Source organism: Centruroides sculpturatus, unplaced genomic scaffold, assembly GCF_000671375.1.
Source record: "Centruroides sculpturatus isolate CEXI.00-Female unplaced genomic scaffold, Cexi_2.0 scaffold709, whole genome shotgun sequence".
NCBI lineage: Eukaryota > Metazoa > Arthropoda > Arachnida > Scorpiones > Buthidae > Centruroides > Centruroides sculpturatus.
In genome coordinates, this window is record NW_019384949.1 from 143,607 (window position 1) to 163,472 (window position 19,866).

The following is a 19,866-nucleotide window of genomic DNA, read 5'->3' on the forward strand; positions in this document are numbered from 1 at the left end:
CGGATGTATTCGACGATTTCTATGTAAAATCCCCTATATAACGTTATAAATGATGCTCTTAACCTATGAGATATTATACGTAACGTTAACGCTTCTGAAATTTCGGGGAAAAGTCGATTTAACTCTTAAATTACTGTATCCTTCATATACAAGAAATGGCTGAAATATCCGAGATTTTCTAGGATATTCCTCGCTACGACGTTTAAAAGCACTACAACCAGTTATTTTACCATTATTTATTCTACAAATTTTACAAATCTCAAAAAACAGTGGAGTTTGTTCACGTACAATGCATCTCGCATGCCACGTAATGATAATTACAAAAACAGAATTATACACCATAGCAATTTTGTGTGTGCATATTTCCATCATCGACGGCATCTGCTGAACTGCAACACAGTCGACGTATTTTCTATACACGAACGAATCTTTATAAGCGGGTTATCGTCACCCATTTACTGCTTATGCATCAGTACATCGCTATACGTATACAAAACGCAATTTAGATTATTCTCGACATAAATCAAGAGGAAAATTCTCCAGGGAATTCGTACAACACGGACACAAAAGAAGTCATTTGTTGCTAGGATATTGCGGGTGCCACCAATCCAAGATCTGTACACTCTCCGTGGGGTCAAACTCGACGATTTCTCCTATGCCACCCGATTGGCTGCAACCGAACATGTGCATGGGGATGCGATTGAAGGATTGATAGTTGGCGGCGGTGAACATCAGCTGCACGCGACGGTGGTGCATGTCTCGCGACGTGGTGACTCGTACGTCCACTAGTTTGCAACCCATGACGGTGGACGAGGTGATGATGTAATGGGGGCAGGTGATGCGCAACACGCAGCAACCCTCCTCGGGGTTGGCGTTGACGTCGTCCATGATGGCCGCCGGATCGTAGTACTTGTTGTTCCTCTCGTGCAGCGACCAGTGAGGGTGGCGGTAATGGTTGTGCTTTCTGAGGTTTCTACCCGGTCCGAATGGGTGGAGATCGTTGGGTCCCGATTTAAGAAACTTGAAAAAGAACTGCCACTTCTCTCCCTGTTGGTGGTACCAGAAGGCGATGCACGAGCTCTTCACTATTTTGTCGGTGTCGTCTCCGGGTCGGGACAGGCGCTTGACGAAGGGAGAGTACACGTAGTACAGGGCGCAGATCACGCAAGCTCTCAAACGATAGGGGCGTTCGATGCACGTCGGTTGAAGATGACCGGGGAGCTCAGATTTGGGTGTGTAATATCTACAAGAAAATGGAAAAATTATACTCTAATATAAATAAGGATCATTTGTAAGACTACTAATACAATCGGGCACTGTATCAATCTTAGTCACATTATAAAACAGAATAGCAGCTTGGTTTCTTTGAATTTCGTGTGTTTGTATAAATATACATTTTGGTTCTTGTAGATTGAAGACAGAATTTAATTACTATTTATTAATTTTACACTTGGGCTTCACATATTAAGAAGAATAAAACAAAGAAAGCACGTGGTGTCTACTCTTTTACAAGAAAAGGTACAAATTTGATCAATACTAACCAAAATAAATGATATTCACAACAATTTTCTCATTGTGTAAACATATAATAGGGTCTGAATACTATTCTATAGAAGAAACTACAATTTTCTCAAGTCTTGATGTATAGTCAGTGGCAATATATTGTTAAAAACAGTTGAGTGTTTAAGGCAGGGTGAACTGACTTCTGGGCCACCCTATAGAATAATTAAGTTAATTTTTTTAAATTTAAAAACCATTAATATAATGCATTCTTTAACTATTATCCACTATCAAAAAAAGTGTTTAAGAATTTGTAAAAAATTTTGTAATTGTTATATATAATTGTGTATAAATAATTATATTTAAAAAAATAAATCTTTATTCACATTTTTCTACACCAAAAACCTTCCTAGAAATTAATTATAATATAAAATTGTCTTTAATTAATATTTTATTCTGCAATCCTTTCTCTGTCCAAATATGACTATCCCGTGCCGCAAATACTAGAGGCGCATGCATTCTAACGATATTTTGTTCTGTTTATTGTCCATAAACATTAAGAATTTTGACCGTTTGAGGCGGAAGACGCGGTCCGATGGGATATCATTTTTCATTCGATAACGGTATTTACCTCTAATGAAAATTAGAAATAACTAATTAGAATAGATGAAGTTACAAATTACAGAAACTGTTGCAACTAGAATTGCTCTTATTAGTTTAGCAAAGTCATTAGTAAAGGTAATGAAGAATTTATTCTTATGGTAAATGAATATGTGATTTAATAAGCTAATAAAATTTTGATAATTAGATAGGGAAATAATGGCTTCTGACGTGGCATCTTTATCCGGAGAAAACAAAGATCAAGGAATCTAAGAGGTCGGACGAGACAAGATCTTGTCCGAATGCAATAGATTTCTACTTATGATATAACTAATGCTATTATATGTGTAGTATGTTTTATTTTGAATAATCCTAACATCAGTATTTGAAAACTAACAAAACATAAGCATTTACTACCAAGATATCACCTAGCTTCAACTTCTTTTCACACATTTTATATTAATTATTATTGTCATTTGTAATACTGATGCATCTTGGAATGGCTCAGCCTGATAACTTGCTCAATAAACTATTAAAATAAGTAAAATTATTAATTAAATTTTAACATATCAAATTAATATGTCAAACAACATCAAACTAACCATAATTAATCTAATAAAGTAAGACAAAAATTCTCAACTTTTTGTGTGTGTGGACTTCTTTTAAAAAATTTTTTCCTGTCAATCCTTTTCATTATTATATACTACATATTATACATAACATTCATGCCATAACACTGAAATCCCGGAGTAAGCAATATGCCTTAACAACGGGTAAGGTTGGAGAAACAATCGACGACCATTTTCGAGCACAAATATACGCGAGTGGAATGTCCTTCCACCCGCGTAGGTCCGCACCCGATCGTGATCGAAAACACTGTTTCTCCGACTTCTTCCAACCAGTAGATGTATTGTTTACTTCACTTCATAACACAAGCATAAAGTTGACCATTATCTGATTTATTATAGTAAAATTAAACAGAACATACTGTAAAGGATTAATTGAAAATAATCTATGTAAATGAAATTAATTAAAATTTTCAATTAGGGAAGGAATGGGGTTGGACTTGTTTTGGCCTAAGCTATAACACATAACAGGCCTTCCTTTCCATTATACATTATATACATATAACGATACATTAAAACATCTGAGGTCCTAATCTACATCTCCAGCCTGGGGAAGAAACATTTGAATCCATTCGAAACCATTTGAGTAGTAATCAAAATTAAATTATTAAATATTAAATCCTCAAAATGTATTAAATCAACAAATTAATAATTTAAACCAATTGGTGAAATGCTCTGCAATTATATCTTATGATAAATTACTTCAATTAATTAATTTAATTGTCGAGTCGACCGAAAAAATTCTCCAATCGATTAATTCTTTGTAATCCGATTAATTTGGTAGTTATCGATAATTAAGCAATTTAATTACATACAAAATCATTTGTTTTAAATACCTAATTCAATCTTTCGATATGCTAAACAGTTTAGCAGATAGCTTATTTACGGTTTATCACTAATTATATTTTTCTACTTTTTATAGTGTAAAAAAATTGTTTTTAATTAGATGTTGTGGATAAAACTGTGATAATGGCCTAAGAATGCTTACCGAAAAAAAAAAAAGCAATAATCGGAGTTTTGATAACTTATCAAATGCGAAGAATGAATTTTTTGAAAGTTTTCTCTAGAAAAATAGTTGAATTTTATTAATAGTGTTACTAGTCTTTGCAGCTAAGTATACATATCTCTCATTACTTTTCATATACTTAAAAAGTATTAAAGCATAACTATTCTCATAGTGTTTGCATTGCAAAGCAATTATGTTTTAAAACGTCAATTCTTTGATTTCGTATTGTTGTCTTGTTTACCGGACATTGCCCGTATTAATTTAAATAAAATAAACAAAAAACTGTTTGGATAGACTTTCCTGTTCAATTATAATTTTTATTAAAAAATCATTGAAAATTTTCATAGTAATATATTGGGTTGATGTATAAGTTCATAGCATTTGTCATTTGGAATGAAAATGTTGTGCTTGTGAATATCCCTCGTATTTTGGAGATGTGAAGGAAGAAAGTGCAATTTGCAGACTAAAGACACAGTGTTTGGAGTGAAATGAAAATAATTGTTGTTTCAAAGAGGGCCACTTTAACTCAAGCAATTCTCCACATCTGTCTTGATTTGATAAAGACTGTTTAAATGCTTTAATCCATAATGATCTACATTAGACAAAGCAAGAATTGGTAAATGTAATGAACTGTAATCAGTAAACCATTGTGTAACATTTGTATTCTATGGAGAAATAAGTTCGTAGCAAAAAACAACTATGAACTTATGCATCAACGCAATAAAAAATTGCTACTTTATGGTTATGAAAACAGATTCTAGACTAGAAGTTAACTTCTTATCATTCCCTTTTCTTTTTTTGCTAATATTGTTAATAATTTGCACATAAATAAATCTTCCTGACCCCAGCCCTAGGCTATTCTTGGCATCCCAATATGAAAACTTCCAACGCCATTTTATAAAAAAAAAAGTGGCTCTCAAAGACTGTTCAAATTGTTGGCTCAAACAACCAGTTAATAGATTTCAACTGACCAGAAACAAAATTCTTGGATCTTGGTAAAAGGTGCAGAGTTATTATTAAGCCATAAATCTGTGGTTTATGGCTTAAGGCAGGGATGTCCAACGTTTTTGTTTCTCTGGGCCACATTGAAAGAAGTCAAGGAGTTTTGGGCCACAACTATATATACTTATGGCCCAATATACAAGTATATTTAAGGATTAACATGTCTAGATTATAATAATAAGTATTAGAACTTTATCACGGAAAAGGATATTTTAAAAAATTACTTCTACAGACACTTTCAATTTTTAATTAGAAATAGATAAATTCATTTATTATAAAAGAGACAAACGAAAATTTATTTGAAAAACACAAATACTGTACTTGTTTAATTTGGGTCTTTAATTAATAAAAAGCGACAAAATACCATTTTAAAGTGCATTTTTATTCGATTAATGTATTCACAAATAATATGTAGTCCAAAAAGTAGCCAAAGTGCCAAATTATATTTTTTACGTCAAACAAAAAATATTAGCCACATTTGGCGCAATGTAGCCAAATCTTGCAACGCTGAAAGGAATACTAAATAAAGCTGGAGTTGTGACTCAAAGGATTATAGACCAAATGCAGGGAAAGAAGAGAAAGAACAAAAGGTAAAAAAGTGAGAAAGGTTGGAAAATTAAGGGTCAATATTTGCATAAAAGAAGATCTATTTAACCTTTCTCACTACTTTTTATCTTTTGTCCTTTAACTCTTTTCCATCCTTTCCCCAAATTTGGGTCCATAATTCTTTGAGTCACAACTCCAGCTTTATTTAATAATCTTTTTTCATTCACACATCTCCAAGTATTTGAAAATATTTCCTTTCCACTCAAAAATAAAATACAAATAAAGATTTATGGTTTTGTGAAACTTATTTTTTGAGTTTATGCCGTTGAAATAAATAAATTATAAAAGAATTTAAACATTTGTCAGTTTTGTTTACACGTTTATTGGGCTACATTGAAACTTGCCTTGGGCCGCACGTGGCCCGCGGGTTGGACACCCCTGGCTTAAGGTGTCTCAGTCAGAGAAAAAAAACACCAAACTGCTAACAGACCATACGTTTATTTGTTTTATATCATACAAAGTTACGCACAACAAGCTGTAGTTTTGGCAAGACATTTTTGACATCGAACAAACTTTATATACAAAACAGAACTGTATTTGCACTATAAGTGATTTACATTAAATGTTAAAACTGCTCTATTCTATCTGTTTATAAAGTTTATTAGATGCTGAGGATGGCAAACCTTTTTGGCCTAAATCAAAAAGATTTTTCATACAAAGATCTGTCATACAATACTAAAAAAATTTAAGTGTATATTGTTGCTTAAATACATATATTGAGAGGGAAAAGTTTATGATTTGAATCCCCCATGAGCATATTCTAATTGTAATATATTGTAAGTCTGTTTTCCATTATTTACAATGTGAATATTTATCAACTAAGCATATGTTAATTATCACAATTGATGATAAAATTGAGAAAGAAACAGAAAGAGAATCTGTTCACATTCCAGATAAAATAAGATAAAGTGCCTACCTTTACAGATTCTAGTTAGAGGAATATCCATTTCTTAAGTCATGTTTTGTTGTAGTTATAATGTTAGTTTAGATAACAAGAGGCAATGCATAATACTAAAGACACTCCAAAAAACATTAATAATTGCATTAACCACTTTAATTTCAAATGCTTTTGGCTGTATTAACGTTTTGTAAGTTTCTCAAGAAAAATTGTACGATGTGGCCAAAACGTTAGAAATTAAAATGGTTGATTAAGATTTTTTGGAGTGGAAATAATAGGATATATTTGGCAATGATCTGTAATTAGTAACTGTCCTTTGTGTGAATTAATCAGCAAATTATCAAAATACTAAATCCCGATAATCTTGCCATTTACTGTAGGCAGAGGAGAGTTATTTATTACAAATTCTGAACCTGTACTATTTTATTTATAACATTTTATTATACTGTAATTTTTACGCTTAAAAAAATATTAGACAAAAAGTTCATAAATAAGTGTCTCAACATAAAAATTTTTCTGTAAGAAAAGTTGTGCGCATGCATATATGCACATACAATCCTTACAAAACTATTCATGGCACTGTTATGCAATGCATATAAGTATACATGCACATTCAAATTTTCCGAGCATCTTTGCATACTGATTTCGAAGAATATTCAGGAATTTAAGTTATAAATTTATAATCCTCACTATGTTTATGTAAATGTACTATTGCAGGGCTGTCCAACTGGCGGCCCGCCAAATAATTTTTACGGCCTGCGAGTACATTTTACTATGAATAAATTTATGTTACTAAATTATTATTATTAATATTAAAATTATTTTACTATGTGAAAATTTAAATCTAATTTGAATTTAAAGTAGGTACTATTTAGTTTGCGTTAGTTCACTTAACCTGGCTGAATACAGCAGCAACCTTCTTGGCCCCCGAAATGTTTGGTGAAGAAAATATGGCCCGTGGGCTATGATAAGTTGGACAGCGCTGTACTATTGTATATTAACAAATGACAGTTATATAAACCTACATATACATACAAACCAACTATATGCACATACATACTAAGCCAACAACTATCGGATCATATAGGGTTATTATATTGTAATTATTTTAAATTATTAAATCTAATAAGAAATGACACCTAATGCCTCCCTCTAGTAACAAATTATTTAGTAATTAATTTAAAATGATGACAATATAATAGCCCGATATAATCTGGTAGTTGTTGGCTTATTATAAATGACAGTTATCTTTCCATAACATACAAGTTGTAAGTTTCAGGAAATCTAGTAATTGATTCTCTCACAGAACTATTTAAATATTGTTTCAGAGTATCTTATTTAGAATGTTAAAGATAGTTTAAGGAAAACAATTAGAAGAATGAATTAATGTTTAATGTTCTGCAAATTTTTTTTCATTTAATTCTTAGTTTTTACTACAGATTTTATCGTCACTACTTTGACATCAATTGCTAGACATCACGCGACGACAAAACTAAATACATCAAAAATTTGCAAACCTTTTATAAATGGTAATCCAAAATTTGAACGTTTGAATGACGTAAAAAGAACTCTTGCAGATGCACGCGAACGTCTGAACGTCTTCAGGCAAAATGTACTCCGCCAAAAGATACCAAAGATCTAAAGGATAATCCACACCAGCTGTAGAATCTGTAGTTGTATTATCTTTCTTCTTTGTACCTTTTTCTGAAAATATATTTTTTTCCATTACTTAAACTAAATTGTTGAAACTGGAATAAAATTGAGAATAAAACTTTCTTATTGAGTAAAGTTAAAAATGTGTAATGAATGCTTTTAAAAAAATCCAGCAACATTTGGTGGCGTCATCTGTTATCATATTTTACTAAAAATTTTTTTATGTTTTTATTTCTAACTATTATAAAATGGTGAAAAGCTTAATTTTGAGGGTAAGGGCTAGTTTTATAAAAAATTGTAAATGCTAATAATAAGTAAAATTGTCAACAAGTCCGACCCTACCGGAAATACACACGACCCGCATTATCTCCCAACCCCCTTGACCTTTAATCACCAAAATTTAATAGCTTCAATCCCTCTAATAAACAAACCTCCCTGCAAAATTTCAGAAATTTTTGACAAAAAGCACAGGAGTTATTAAGATTCAAACAGAGTAAACAAAATCATTCCACATACACACACCCCCCCATATAAGGAAATTACTCCCCAAATTTGTTTTGCATTTCTCAACATTTCAACGTTTCCTAAGTCCAAAAATGTAAAAATCTGGGGGGGTCATATTTTGTCAGATCGCCATACTTTCCCTCTGTATAACAGTCGGAAAAGTAAAAATGTTGAAACATTCTTCAAATTAAATTAAAATATTTATTTGCAATTTGACACAAGGATGTAATATCAAAATAATAATCTTTATATGTGTAGATTTATTATTGATTGATAATGTGACATTTATTTAAATATTTTTGGAACACGAGTCTAAGGAATGTGGTGAATATACTCGATTCACAAATAATAGGTTAAATAGGATTTTTGGCCAAATACTACATAATTATTCAGATGTTACTGTTGTCAAGTAGCAAATATTCTTGTCTTTCCCAACTATCAAATATTCAGACAATTTACTGTATTTGGAATCGTATCAAACAGAAGCATCGGAGAGGTTTTTTTTGTACTACTGTCAACTTTAGTGTATTTGTTTTTAAATTTAAGCATTTATTCTATAAATAAAAGAATAATCATCCAAAAATATCTTAAAGTAATTAATTAATGAATTAATTATAAAAAAATAGTGATGGATACAATGCAAAGAGATTATTTTTCCACATCTGACACATTATTATTAAGTAGTATCCTTAATCACCATATTCTGAGAAAGATGACAGATTACGTTACTGGATTATTTTTGGGCTCCATTAAGACTAATTTAATTACGATTAGTCCTCACCAAATACACCAATTCTCGTCCGATCTCCGAAGTTAAGCGGCATGAGGCTCAGATATTATTTTGGTCGGAGATGTCACGATTTCTAGATCCTCTGGCAGATCTGGAAGATTCCAGTCTGTATAAACAGGTAGGGTTAGTGGCAGGAATAGCACTCAGTGGTAAAAGGTATGGCAAATCTGAATGTTTCCTATGCAGGGAATGGGCATTAGAAACATTACATTATTTATAAATAAGATTGAAATGATTAACATTAATTTAATTATTACCTAAATTGAATCTAAAGATAGGCAAATATTTCACTATCTTTGTATAAATATTAATGATTACAGGCTAATTTTAAATATTCCACATGAAAGAATCAACCCAAAGGACATGAACTTGCCACTAAGAATTTTTCTAACTTGTTTAATATTCAAACTTAAATTCTAATTATAATATTGTCTTTATCAGAAACCAACTGGACTTCTAAAGCTCTACAGTAGTTTAAGCCAGTGCAATAAATTAAAATTCTAATTTCTCAATAATAAAATACAGCAACGAGTGGCTTAACTTTCCCAACAAAATTTAAAGTTTTGGTGGCACCATCCGTTATAGTCTGATATTTGGTATATCAGATTATAATAGTGCTTTGGTGGCACTATACTATAGTAAATGCTAATAAGAAGTAAAATTGTCATTAACTTCAACCCTACTGGAGATATGACACACAACCCCTTCTATCTCCTCCCTGCCTTGACTTTTAATCTCCAAAATTTAACAGCATCAATCTCCCTAATACGCAAACCTCCCTGAGATACTTCAGAAATTTTCAACAAAAAGCATGGGAATTAAGTATCGAAGAGGATAAACAGAATTGTGTCCCATACACATGCCAACATCCATACATACTGAAAAACCCCTAAATTTTTTCTCATTTCTCAATATTTCATGATCCAGAGTCCAAAAGTGTAAAAATCTTGTGGGGTCTTTTTGACTGACTGTTATATATAACAGAGAGAAAATATGGCAGAGTAAGTAAAAAAAAAAATATGATACCAAAATGGAAGAAAGGCTGATATTAGGACAATTTTAATTAATGCAAAAAGGTAGATATAGAATACTTTTACAAGGAAGGTTCCATGAAAAACCAGAAAGTGCCATTGAAAGTTGGGAGGATGAGCAATGAAGTAGTAATTTTGACCCATAAAACTTCCAAATCTGAGGTAAATAACTGCAAATGACAACACTGTTGATGTGCAAGAACATAAGACAACAGACCAATAAAATAAACATCCACTGGCTCATGCAGGTACAATAAACAGACAATTACATGAGTTGCACAGAGGTGCATGAGTACAGTTTCCAAGATTCCAAAAATAGCCAGAGTTCTGTGGAAGATTTTCCATGGCATTCACCGCAGTTCTAACTATAGAGTATCTTCAACAGAACTGTGGCTGTTTTTGGAACCTTACAACTCTACTCATACATCTGTGCACAACTCATGTAATTGTCTGTTTACTGTACCTGCATGAGCCAGTGGATGTCCATTTTATTGGTCTGTTGTCTTATGTTCTTGCACATCAACAGTGTTGTCAGTTGCAGTTATTGTTGCCTCAGTCTAAGAAGTTTCACATGTCAAAATTACTACTCCATTGCTCATCCTCCAAACTTTTAATGGCACTTTTTCAGTTTTCTTCGAATGCGCATTGGGTAATTAAATCTGCAGAATTTTATAGAATTCAAATTAAAAACATTAAAGATTTACAGTTTTTTTGTGATTGTTTTCTTCATGAATTACTTACTGTTTTAAGGAAACTGATTTGTATTTTCTCACAGTATGTAACTTAAAATCAAGCATAATTTTCAATGTTATTTATAATCTTGATCAGTTTAAACAAATATATTGTTTTATTAAATCTTTAATTGATTGGAATAATTAATAAAAATTATAGGTATGGTCACAATTAAGGTGCATTCTGATCTGGCATGCCCATCTTAAACAGCAGCTACCATAATGCAACACAGACAATGGATGAGATCATCATGTTCGGCAATTGACGAAGACAAATAACATCTCAACTAACGAAGGGAATTCACCAATCTAGCTTATATTGTTTAATGAGTAAATTGTGTGTGTGTATGCATTTTCATTTCTTATGTCCATCTGAAACATGATCAGGGTTTCAACCAATGTGATGGGCTCATACGCTTCTACTGTAACGAAATCTTTATGTTTATTGGACCGTTTATACAAACTTACAATGGATATCGGCTAGCATAAGTGAGAAATAGAAAACGATGTCCAAAATTCCTACTGTTCACGATAAACTATAATGGTCTGATTATTATTCTAAATTGCATTAGAATATTGCTATGTTAAATCCAGTAACAAAAATGCCTCATGGAGATAGGTTAACATCATACCATGTGAATATGTAGCATATTAAATCCTTCTTTACCCATCATTATTATTGAAAAGTAGTAAACTAAGATATGTTTTTGATAAAATAAACAATTCTTTGTTTAACAAAATATTAAATGTACTAATTTGCAGATTGTTAAAAGTTTGAATAAATAACTTCCATCAAGTTCTAACAGGGAAAAAGCTGTATTGTAGCACACATCTAAAAAGATAGAAATTATTATATTGTGTTCCAAATACAGTACAACATTTTTTAATGAAATTTTACTTTTCAAAATAAAAGATCATAGTAAATACTAGCAGGTTCTTTCTAATCTGCATATAGTAGGACCCTTACATGTAACATTATTGCAACATATTGATAATACAGGTTTGTTCTATTCCACTCGCATGTTGCCAATGCGATATTTCTTTTACTACGTTTTTAGGCAAGATAAACAAGAGAATTAGCAAATATTTTGACTCAAATTTCAAACACGCAGTTCCAATATGTTCAGAATGACAATAATTGTAAGAGGGAGAAAAAAAATTCAGAATAATGGAAGGAAACACATAGTATCAGAAGGTGAGTGACAAATTTAACTGCATGGCTTTCACATGTAAGGCTTTTGGAGATCAAAAGACTTTCATAGACATGTTGCAGAATTCAGAAATAATGGTGCCAAGGGTCTTTCGATTAAAAGACAATCAATTCAGTTGAATGCATTAAAAAAAGTACTCAAGAAGAAAATTGTAGACAATTCTACAGATGTAAAAATAAAGGTCAAATTATATTCGGTTCTTCTTTTTTTTTTTTTACTAAGAAACATTCCTTGTAATTTGGGGTTGTTCTACATTCAAAACAAAATGGTAAACATTTAAAATAATTTCTCTTTACATGTACATTTAGTATTCATCAATACATGTATTGAAAGAAATACTTACTTTTATCACATGAAACATCAACCGATTCTACTTTATCATTGTTTGCATCAAAATCATCGTCAAATTCTTCCAGATCCTTTTCGTACCACAATTTATCAACCGATTTTAAATTCTTCACTGAAATAAACATATGATAAGAGATTAATTAGTGGACATCCAGATTAACAAACAAAGAACAAACCATCTTTTGATATTAAATGGCAAAAGAACCATGTATTAAGCCAAACATTGATTTAATTATAAGTTAGAATCCCATTAAAGGTTTTTATAGGTTCAATTTGCTTCCCATGTTATATTGAATTTACCATTTCAATTCATGTCACTCAAAATTGGCTAATGTGTAATACAGAACAGAAGGTATGTTCTTTGTAATTATATGTGTTATCTTAACAATTTAATGCTATGTAATAACCATGCACATTTTTAAAAAATAGTTGACTGATGGGCATTGTGGGACAGAAACACATATCAACTAAAAAAGAATAAATAAAGGATAAAAAGCTGCCCAGTGTCTGACTGAATGCACTTTATCATGCTTATAAAACAAAGACATAGAACAACACTTATTAGTCAAATTAGTCAACAATTGTATCATCAAAACATATCAAAAATCTTTGGAAATCTGCAATCTCTTATTTAGAATTAATAATCTTAAAACACGTTGATACAAAAGATTTGACTGCCCATTCTCTCTAAGAACTTTTAAAGTATTTACCAACAAACAATATACATACGTATCTTGAAAATGTATGAAATATTTGATGTTTTGTCAACTCGTCGTCCAGTAGACTTGTTTTGGTTAAACCATTGGAAGTTGCGTTAAACAATTTGCATGTTCAAAAGAAATGTCTCTACCAATCAGACATTTGTAAAAGATAAATATTTTGATTTTGTTAAAAACTAAGTCCAAAGCCAAGAAGAATTATAGTTGATGGTATGGAAGTTATAAAGCCAAATGATCTTTACCAAAATTATTAGGCTACTAAGAATGTTTGGCTTTATTCAATTAAAATCAGATTACGAGTTGTTTATATATAAAAGTTATATTCAAGGTGGCCTATAACATTTGCATTTCCCCATCCAACAAACTTTACAAATACTTTATCTTAAATTTTGTCTTCGGCATTCACAAATCTGCAGTTGCGCAATCCGTATCTTGAATTCCATTTGATGTTATAGTCCTACAATAACAGTGAAATGTGTCTGTAAACTTTAGACACCCCATATATCAACCAATTACAGTTACATTCTTTGCTGTAACTAATGCATCTTATTTTAATATGAAGGAACATGCAACAGTGATAAACATTAAAATCAGATATATATATAAATTAAAATAAATTTTTAAGAAGTCTTCAAAGTCGATACGATACCTTCTCTAGCCAAAAAGTTTGTGGTCGGTTTTCTGACTCTAGTCGTCGATATTTTGCTGTTGGCAAAATCGTCCAATGTCACATCTGAAAAATTTAATTTATATTTAAATAGTGACTTATTTTTAATGCAACCTTTAATATTAAAATATTCATATTAACAAAAATATATGTAGCATCATCACATACTTTAATGTCAAAATATATTAGTTTTTAAACTAAATCTAGTTCACAAATTAATAATTTATTAACATAAAATGAGAGATTACCAAATACAGTTTAAAGCAGAAATTCTCAAAGTATGGCCTTGAGAACGCACTGCATATTACGTGGATTAACCTAATCATTTTCCAAAATACAATTCCATGCTGTTTAGACAGAAAAAGAACATATTCACACACTGCATTCTCTCTCATGTTAGGTTACTGGATAGACAAACTATTTTGACATATAATTTATCATCATCTAAGATGATATTTAGATAAGAAACAGACAAGGACGATTTGCAATTTTCTGTGACTTAATGTAAGTAGTCTGCAAATTGATTCCTTTGAAAACTTCTCATTTAATAAATACACTTTATAGTGTATTTATTAAATGAGAAGCCAAAGATTGGTCATTATTGTAATTCAACCAAAGCAGGCGTTGATATACTTGACAAATATATTACAAGATATACAGTAGAGCATCGATTATCCGACTCAATCAGGGACTTGGGTTGGTCGGATAACCGAAAAGAATGAAAAAAAATACATTATTAGTATAGTATATTAGTATATCCCATGTAATTAGTATATTAGTATATGGCTCTTAACCTACTTCGCATTGAATTTTCATCCATGTTAAGCATAACAAAATTAAAAAAAAAAAAATAATAATCATCACTATTGTATCGTTAAAAATTATTTTTAAATTATTTTGTTGTTCACAAAACAAACAACCACTCATAATTAGAAAATTAAGTCTCGTTTAAATACTGGCCTCCCTTTCATGGTTGAGCCAGTGTTGCCAGGTAAAACATACAAAAATTTAACAAAAATAATATTAAAGTAGCCAAGACATACCCAAATATTGTAGCGCCACATCACTAGCGGACATTTGAAATTTGCCGACTAGAACGGTCGGTTAACTGATGTGACAGTTAATCGGAGGTCGGATAATCAATGCTCTACTGAAGCTGTCAGTGTGAAACAAAAAGACGGCCAATGGCTGTTTTTTTTAATTTGATCGATGTAATCACTTATAATTCATATGTGCTTTATTGTGAGGCAAATGAAACTTGGGCCAAGAAATATCTAAAACATGAATCAGGTCAAAAAGTTTTTTCGGAAGTGTCTAGGCAAATTATTATGCCAGATCAACATGAAATACACAACTGAACGTTCCCAAGGTTTAGATAGCAGTTCAGTATCAGAACTAAACATATTTGGCTTTGAATGCAATCAAGTGCGAGCAATTTCAAGAGAAAGTTCAAAAGGAACCAAAAGGAAGCGCAACAAGGAATGCTATTAAAAATTTCCTAAAAAAGGGATATGCTTTCTATGTCCAAGATGTGAAGACAGAAAATATATGAAATCTTGAACAAAGTGCGTGAAATACATTTGCCCTAGACATACATCGAAAGAGGAATGATCTATTGTTAGAACATGTACTGAGTGCAATTAATTCAAATTTATAATAATTATTTTCAACAATAAAAACTGTTTTGAGTTCTAAAAGTTGAGTTATTTTAAAAATCCAAAATTATAGAAACGAACATATCAATAAAAAAATATATCAGCTTGGGATCAACTTCTAACCCCCCTCATCCACAATGCATACATTTTATTTAGAGTTGGAGTTGGTTACTGACCCCCCATGTGGTACACTTTTAGCATCCAGATGCAACTGTTAAAGTTCATAAACTTATGCTGCCAATTATTTTGGACTATATTAATGCTAATTTTAATCAATTGATATTTGACTTATAGATAAGCATTTCATACTTTAGTAAAGTTTCCATAAATAGTGAATCTTGACTCACTGGTTCCTCAAGGAACTCAAAAAACAATGTACCTTATGAACCGATGACTGGTGCCCAATGAAAAAAAACAAAAGAGAAAGTTCACCACTAACGTTTTCTAACTTCCCCGAGTTCTTCAGGTGTTAAAAAGAATTCTGATGGAACATAAAACATTTGGAATACGAATATTCAATGCATCATTCGAATCTGGAAGTATTTTGTAAAGAACAGTTAGTGAGAAGGATATTGGAAATGTTCTATCTAAATATAGCTATGAGATACACATGAAAACAGATCAGATATGCTTAAAAAAATTTGGTGGTTAGGAACCTGGAAATTACAGTTTTAAATTCAAACAGGAAAAAAGGATCAAAAGAGTTTAGTGTTTGACGGAATTTAGAATTTCCTTTGTGAAATCTGACTTCCGAAGATGAGCGAGAATTGTCTAAAATAAAAATCTCAAGTTTTTAAAAGCATTGATAATGTTCCAAATCAAGCAGAATTGTTGTGATAACATGCAGTGTGGTATGTAGTGGTAATAGTTAAATTACATTGTTGATTTTCATGAACAAAAGAAAAATTAATTTCAATCAGTTTGTAAAAGTCAATGCTGATTAAATAAACACATCATTTTACTACCTGCATACGTGCACCAGCCAAAGTAATGCGAGAAACTATGAGACAATTTCCCCTAGCAGTCACCAACACGTATTGTAGAACACATTTATGATTAAAAATTATTTGTTTCTTTGATGTTCATTGTTTATTCTTTCACAAACAAGCAAATTTTAACTTCATAAATACGAAAAAAATTGTGGCAAATACTAAACTACCAAAATGAAGCTTATATTTTGTATCTGTAAGCGAAAGAGAAACTAAAATTATAATACATCCTGTTGATCAATAATCCTGTCAATTATACACAAATAACTGATAAAATATATCCAACGTCTTGCAAATCAACATTCAAAATGGTTAAAAATTATAATGCAAAACTGAAGATAAATTTGATGCATCTAGTGGCAACTCTTGTGTGTAGTTTGCACTCTTAAAGTGACACTCTATTGTCATCAGTCTAATATTATTGCATAGTTTGTTGGTGAAAATCATATCTACATTAAAAAAAAGAGTAAAATGATCACCAGTATGCTTAAACATTGATGTATTTGGTGCATTCACCAAACTTCCCTTGGTAATATGAATTGTAGCTATGAATATGCTTGAATATAAATGCATTGTTCACAGGATAACACACTAATGACATTTGCTAACAAACTGTCCAATAATACAGATAATGAATGCCAGCTATACAACTGCATAAGTGCAAAGTACATATATACATTGCTGCAGGACGTATCCAAATTTCTTCGGTGTCACATTATGATTTTTATGGATTTTTCAATGTCACGTTGCAGGACTTTTGATACACCTTGAATAAATATATCAAGAAATCATTTAAATTATTAGAAAAGCTTTATATAAACAAGAATCAGACAAATTATTATTGATAAAATTCTAATACCAAGAACATTAATCATGGATATGCATATGAAATTATTCACAAGAGACTCAAAGATTCATAAAGTCTGTACTTAATGGGTTCCACAACAACTAACAAACAAGTGTAAAGAGAATTGATTGTTGATCTGTCAATGTTTATTGAAATGCTACTGCAAGGATAATGATGCCTTCTCGAAAAGAAGCTTAATTGGAGGTGGAACAATAACGTTTCATTATGAGTCAGAGAATAAATGCCCAAGTATGAAATAAAAGTTTCATCATTTGCCTATCAGGAAAAAATTCAAAATGCATAAACAGTAAGGAAGGTAATACTTATTGTTTTTGGGACTTGAAACAGTGATATTGGAGAACATTATCTTGAGTATTGAAACAATGAATAATACTCAGTACTGTAAAATTCTTTGTGAAAAAACTGAAACCTACAATACAAAGCAAATGTTGAGATCTGTCATTCTTTGTACAATGCACATCATCACATCATTAAAACAGTCAAAAGTCTTAAAAACCCGAAGTTTGAGAAACTGGATCATCTATCTCACAGTCCTGATCTCTCCTCCTTGGATTATCATCTTTTCGACCACCTTAAAGATGCTTTAGGAAGTTGTCAATTTGTTTCAGACCATGACATCTGAGCAGTGCATTCCAAGCTTGTCTTTCAGCCTAAATCTTTCTTTTCTGACAGGATTCAAAAGCTTGTGGACAGATGAAACAAATGAGCCAAGGAGTAGGGAGACTATGTTAAAAAAATAAAGTTGTCTGTTGTAATGAAGTCTACAAAAAAATTGCAAATAATTTCTGACTTATGCTCATAATTTATAAACAATACTACTACCTCAACTGCCATATAACATTGGGCTATATACTGGCAGTAATAATTATAAATTACTAATAAATTTGACCATAGAGTGAGGCATTAGGTGCCATCTCATATTAAATTTAATAATTATAATTTAAATATTTTTTAGATTAAACTGGAAGAAAAGAATCAGCACAGACTGGGACTCCAACCTGAAACTCCCGCTTGCCGTACCGACGCATGCCAATTATGCTACTCGGACCTCCAGTCTGATCTCCTCTTCCAGTATAATTAACATTACAATATACGCATTGTCGGTTATATCATAATTTATTAGTAACTTATAATTATTATTGCCAATACGTAGCCCAATGTTATACGGCAGCTGAGGTAGTATTATTGCAATGTATCAAGTTTCGTAAGATGTTTATAATTGATAAACATTATATTCTCAGAGATAGTTTAACGTGTTAGCAATGTGAAGAATTTTTCAGTATTTAATCTTTTAATTTTTACTGAATGATTATTTAAACACACCATCACAATTTTTAGGTATTTCATAAGTACTATAGATTTGTATCTTGATCTGGCACATCTGTTAATATGGGAAAAAAGTAAATTGATTTATTCTGATAGACAATTTTTCATATATAATAAAAGGAGGGAGAGAAAGAAAGAGAACAAAGCATGTAAAATGACTTTCTTCAATTGCAATATACTGTAAATTACATTAAAAAATTGCCAGGACGAATTCACATTTAGAAAAAATATATTTCTTTCCGGAAAGAAATATATTTTTTCTAAATGTGAATTCGTCCTGGCAATTTTTTAATGTAATTATTAATTTTATGATTGTGTTGGCTGCCACTAGAGTACTTTCTAACTTATTTACATTGGCATGGCAGACATATAGCCTAAAATAAAAGGTCAGTTTTGCTGTAGATTTGTTATTGCCTCTATAAAGTGTGTGAAAGGACAGAAGGATTTGGACTCTATTGTATGTATAGTTCGGAAAGAAATATATTTTTTCTAAATGCAATATACTGTCTTAAATGATCCACAAAATTATCAAAATCTTGGAACATATGAAAATGCTGATTTCTAGTAACAGTTTCATCTTGAATATCATGCTTTAGCTTCTGGTCAATTTGTACATCATATAAATAAAACTTGATATCCTGTAAGAATGTCCCAAGTACTTGTATATCCAAAGAGGATCTACCTCTTTGGATATATTAGATGGGGACCATTTTATAACTGGAAAGTCACATTTATTTCAGGAAGATATTTTAAAGCTGCATACTGTATTGCAAATTGCAGAAGTTTATACATTATTAATAAGTTAACATTAACATAACAAGTTTGCATTATACATAATTTATATACGTATGTGTGTGGGCAAAAAGTTCCTAGAATTGTGATATAACACTGTAATGATAGGACATAAGAAAACACTTATCTAATTACCTTCAAAGTAGGACTCTTCAACATGTACATGCATGTATGCATACACACTTGTCCCACCAATCCTACCATTGTTGGAAATTCAATAGGAAAGCTTCTTTTGAAACATTCAGGAATTTGGCTGTCGAATTCATTGTATTCTTTGATATAGATAGTGCAGTGTACCATGAGTTCTTATCATCTGTACAGAGTGTTACTGATAATTTCTACAT

At 31.2% G+C, this 19,866-nt stretch overlaps 1 protein-coding gene across 1 annotated transcript; it reads right to left on the reverse strand.

The window, feature by feature from the left end:
* Positions 1-221: 221 nt before the first annotated feature.
* On the reverse strand, positions 222-19,691 carry LOC111632242 (transmembrane protein 183-like). Its single transcript, XM_023376629.1, has 5 exons — positions 19,658-19,691; positions 13,875-13,994; positions 12,502-12,618; positions 7,756-7,942; positions 222-1,243 (listed from the first exon to the last, which is right to left on the reverse strand). Exons 1-5 carry the CDS (start codon positions 19,689-19,691, stop codon positions 574-576), a joined length of 1,128 nt encoding a protein of 375 aa, XP_023232397.1. The 3' UTR covers positions 222-573.
* Between the last annotated feature and the right edge of the window lie 175 nt (positions 19,692-19,866).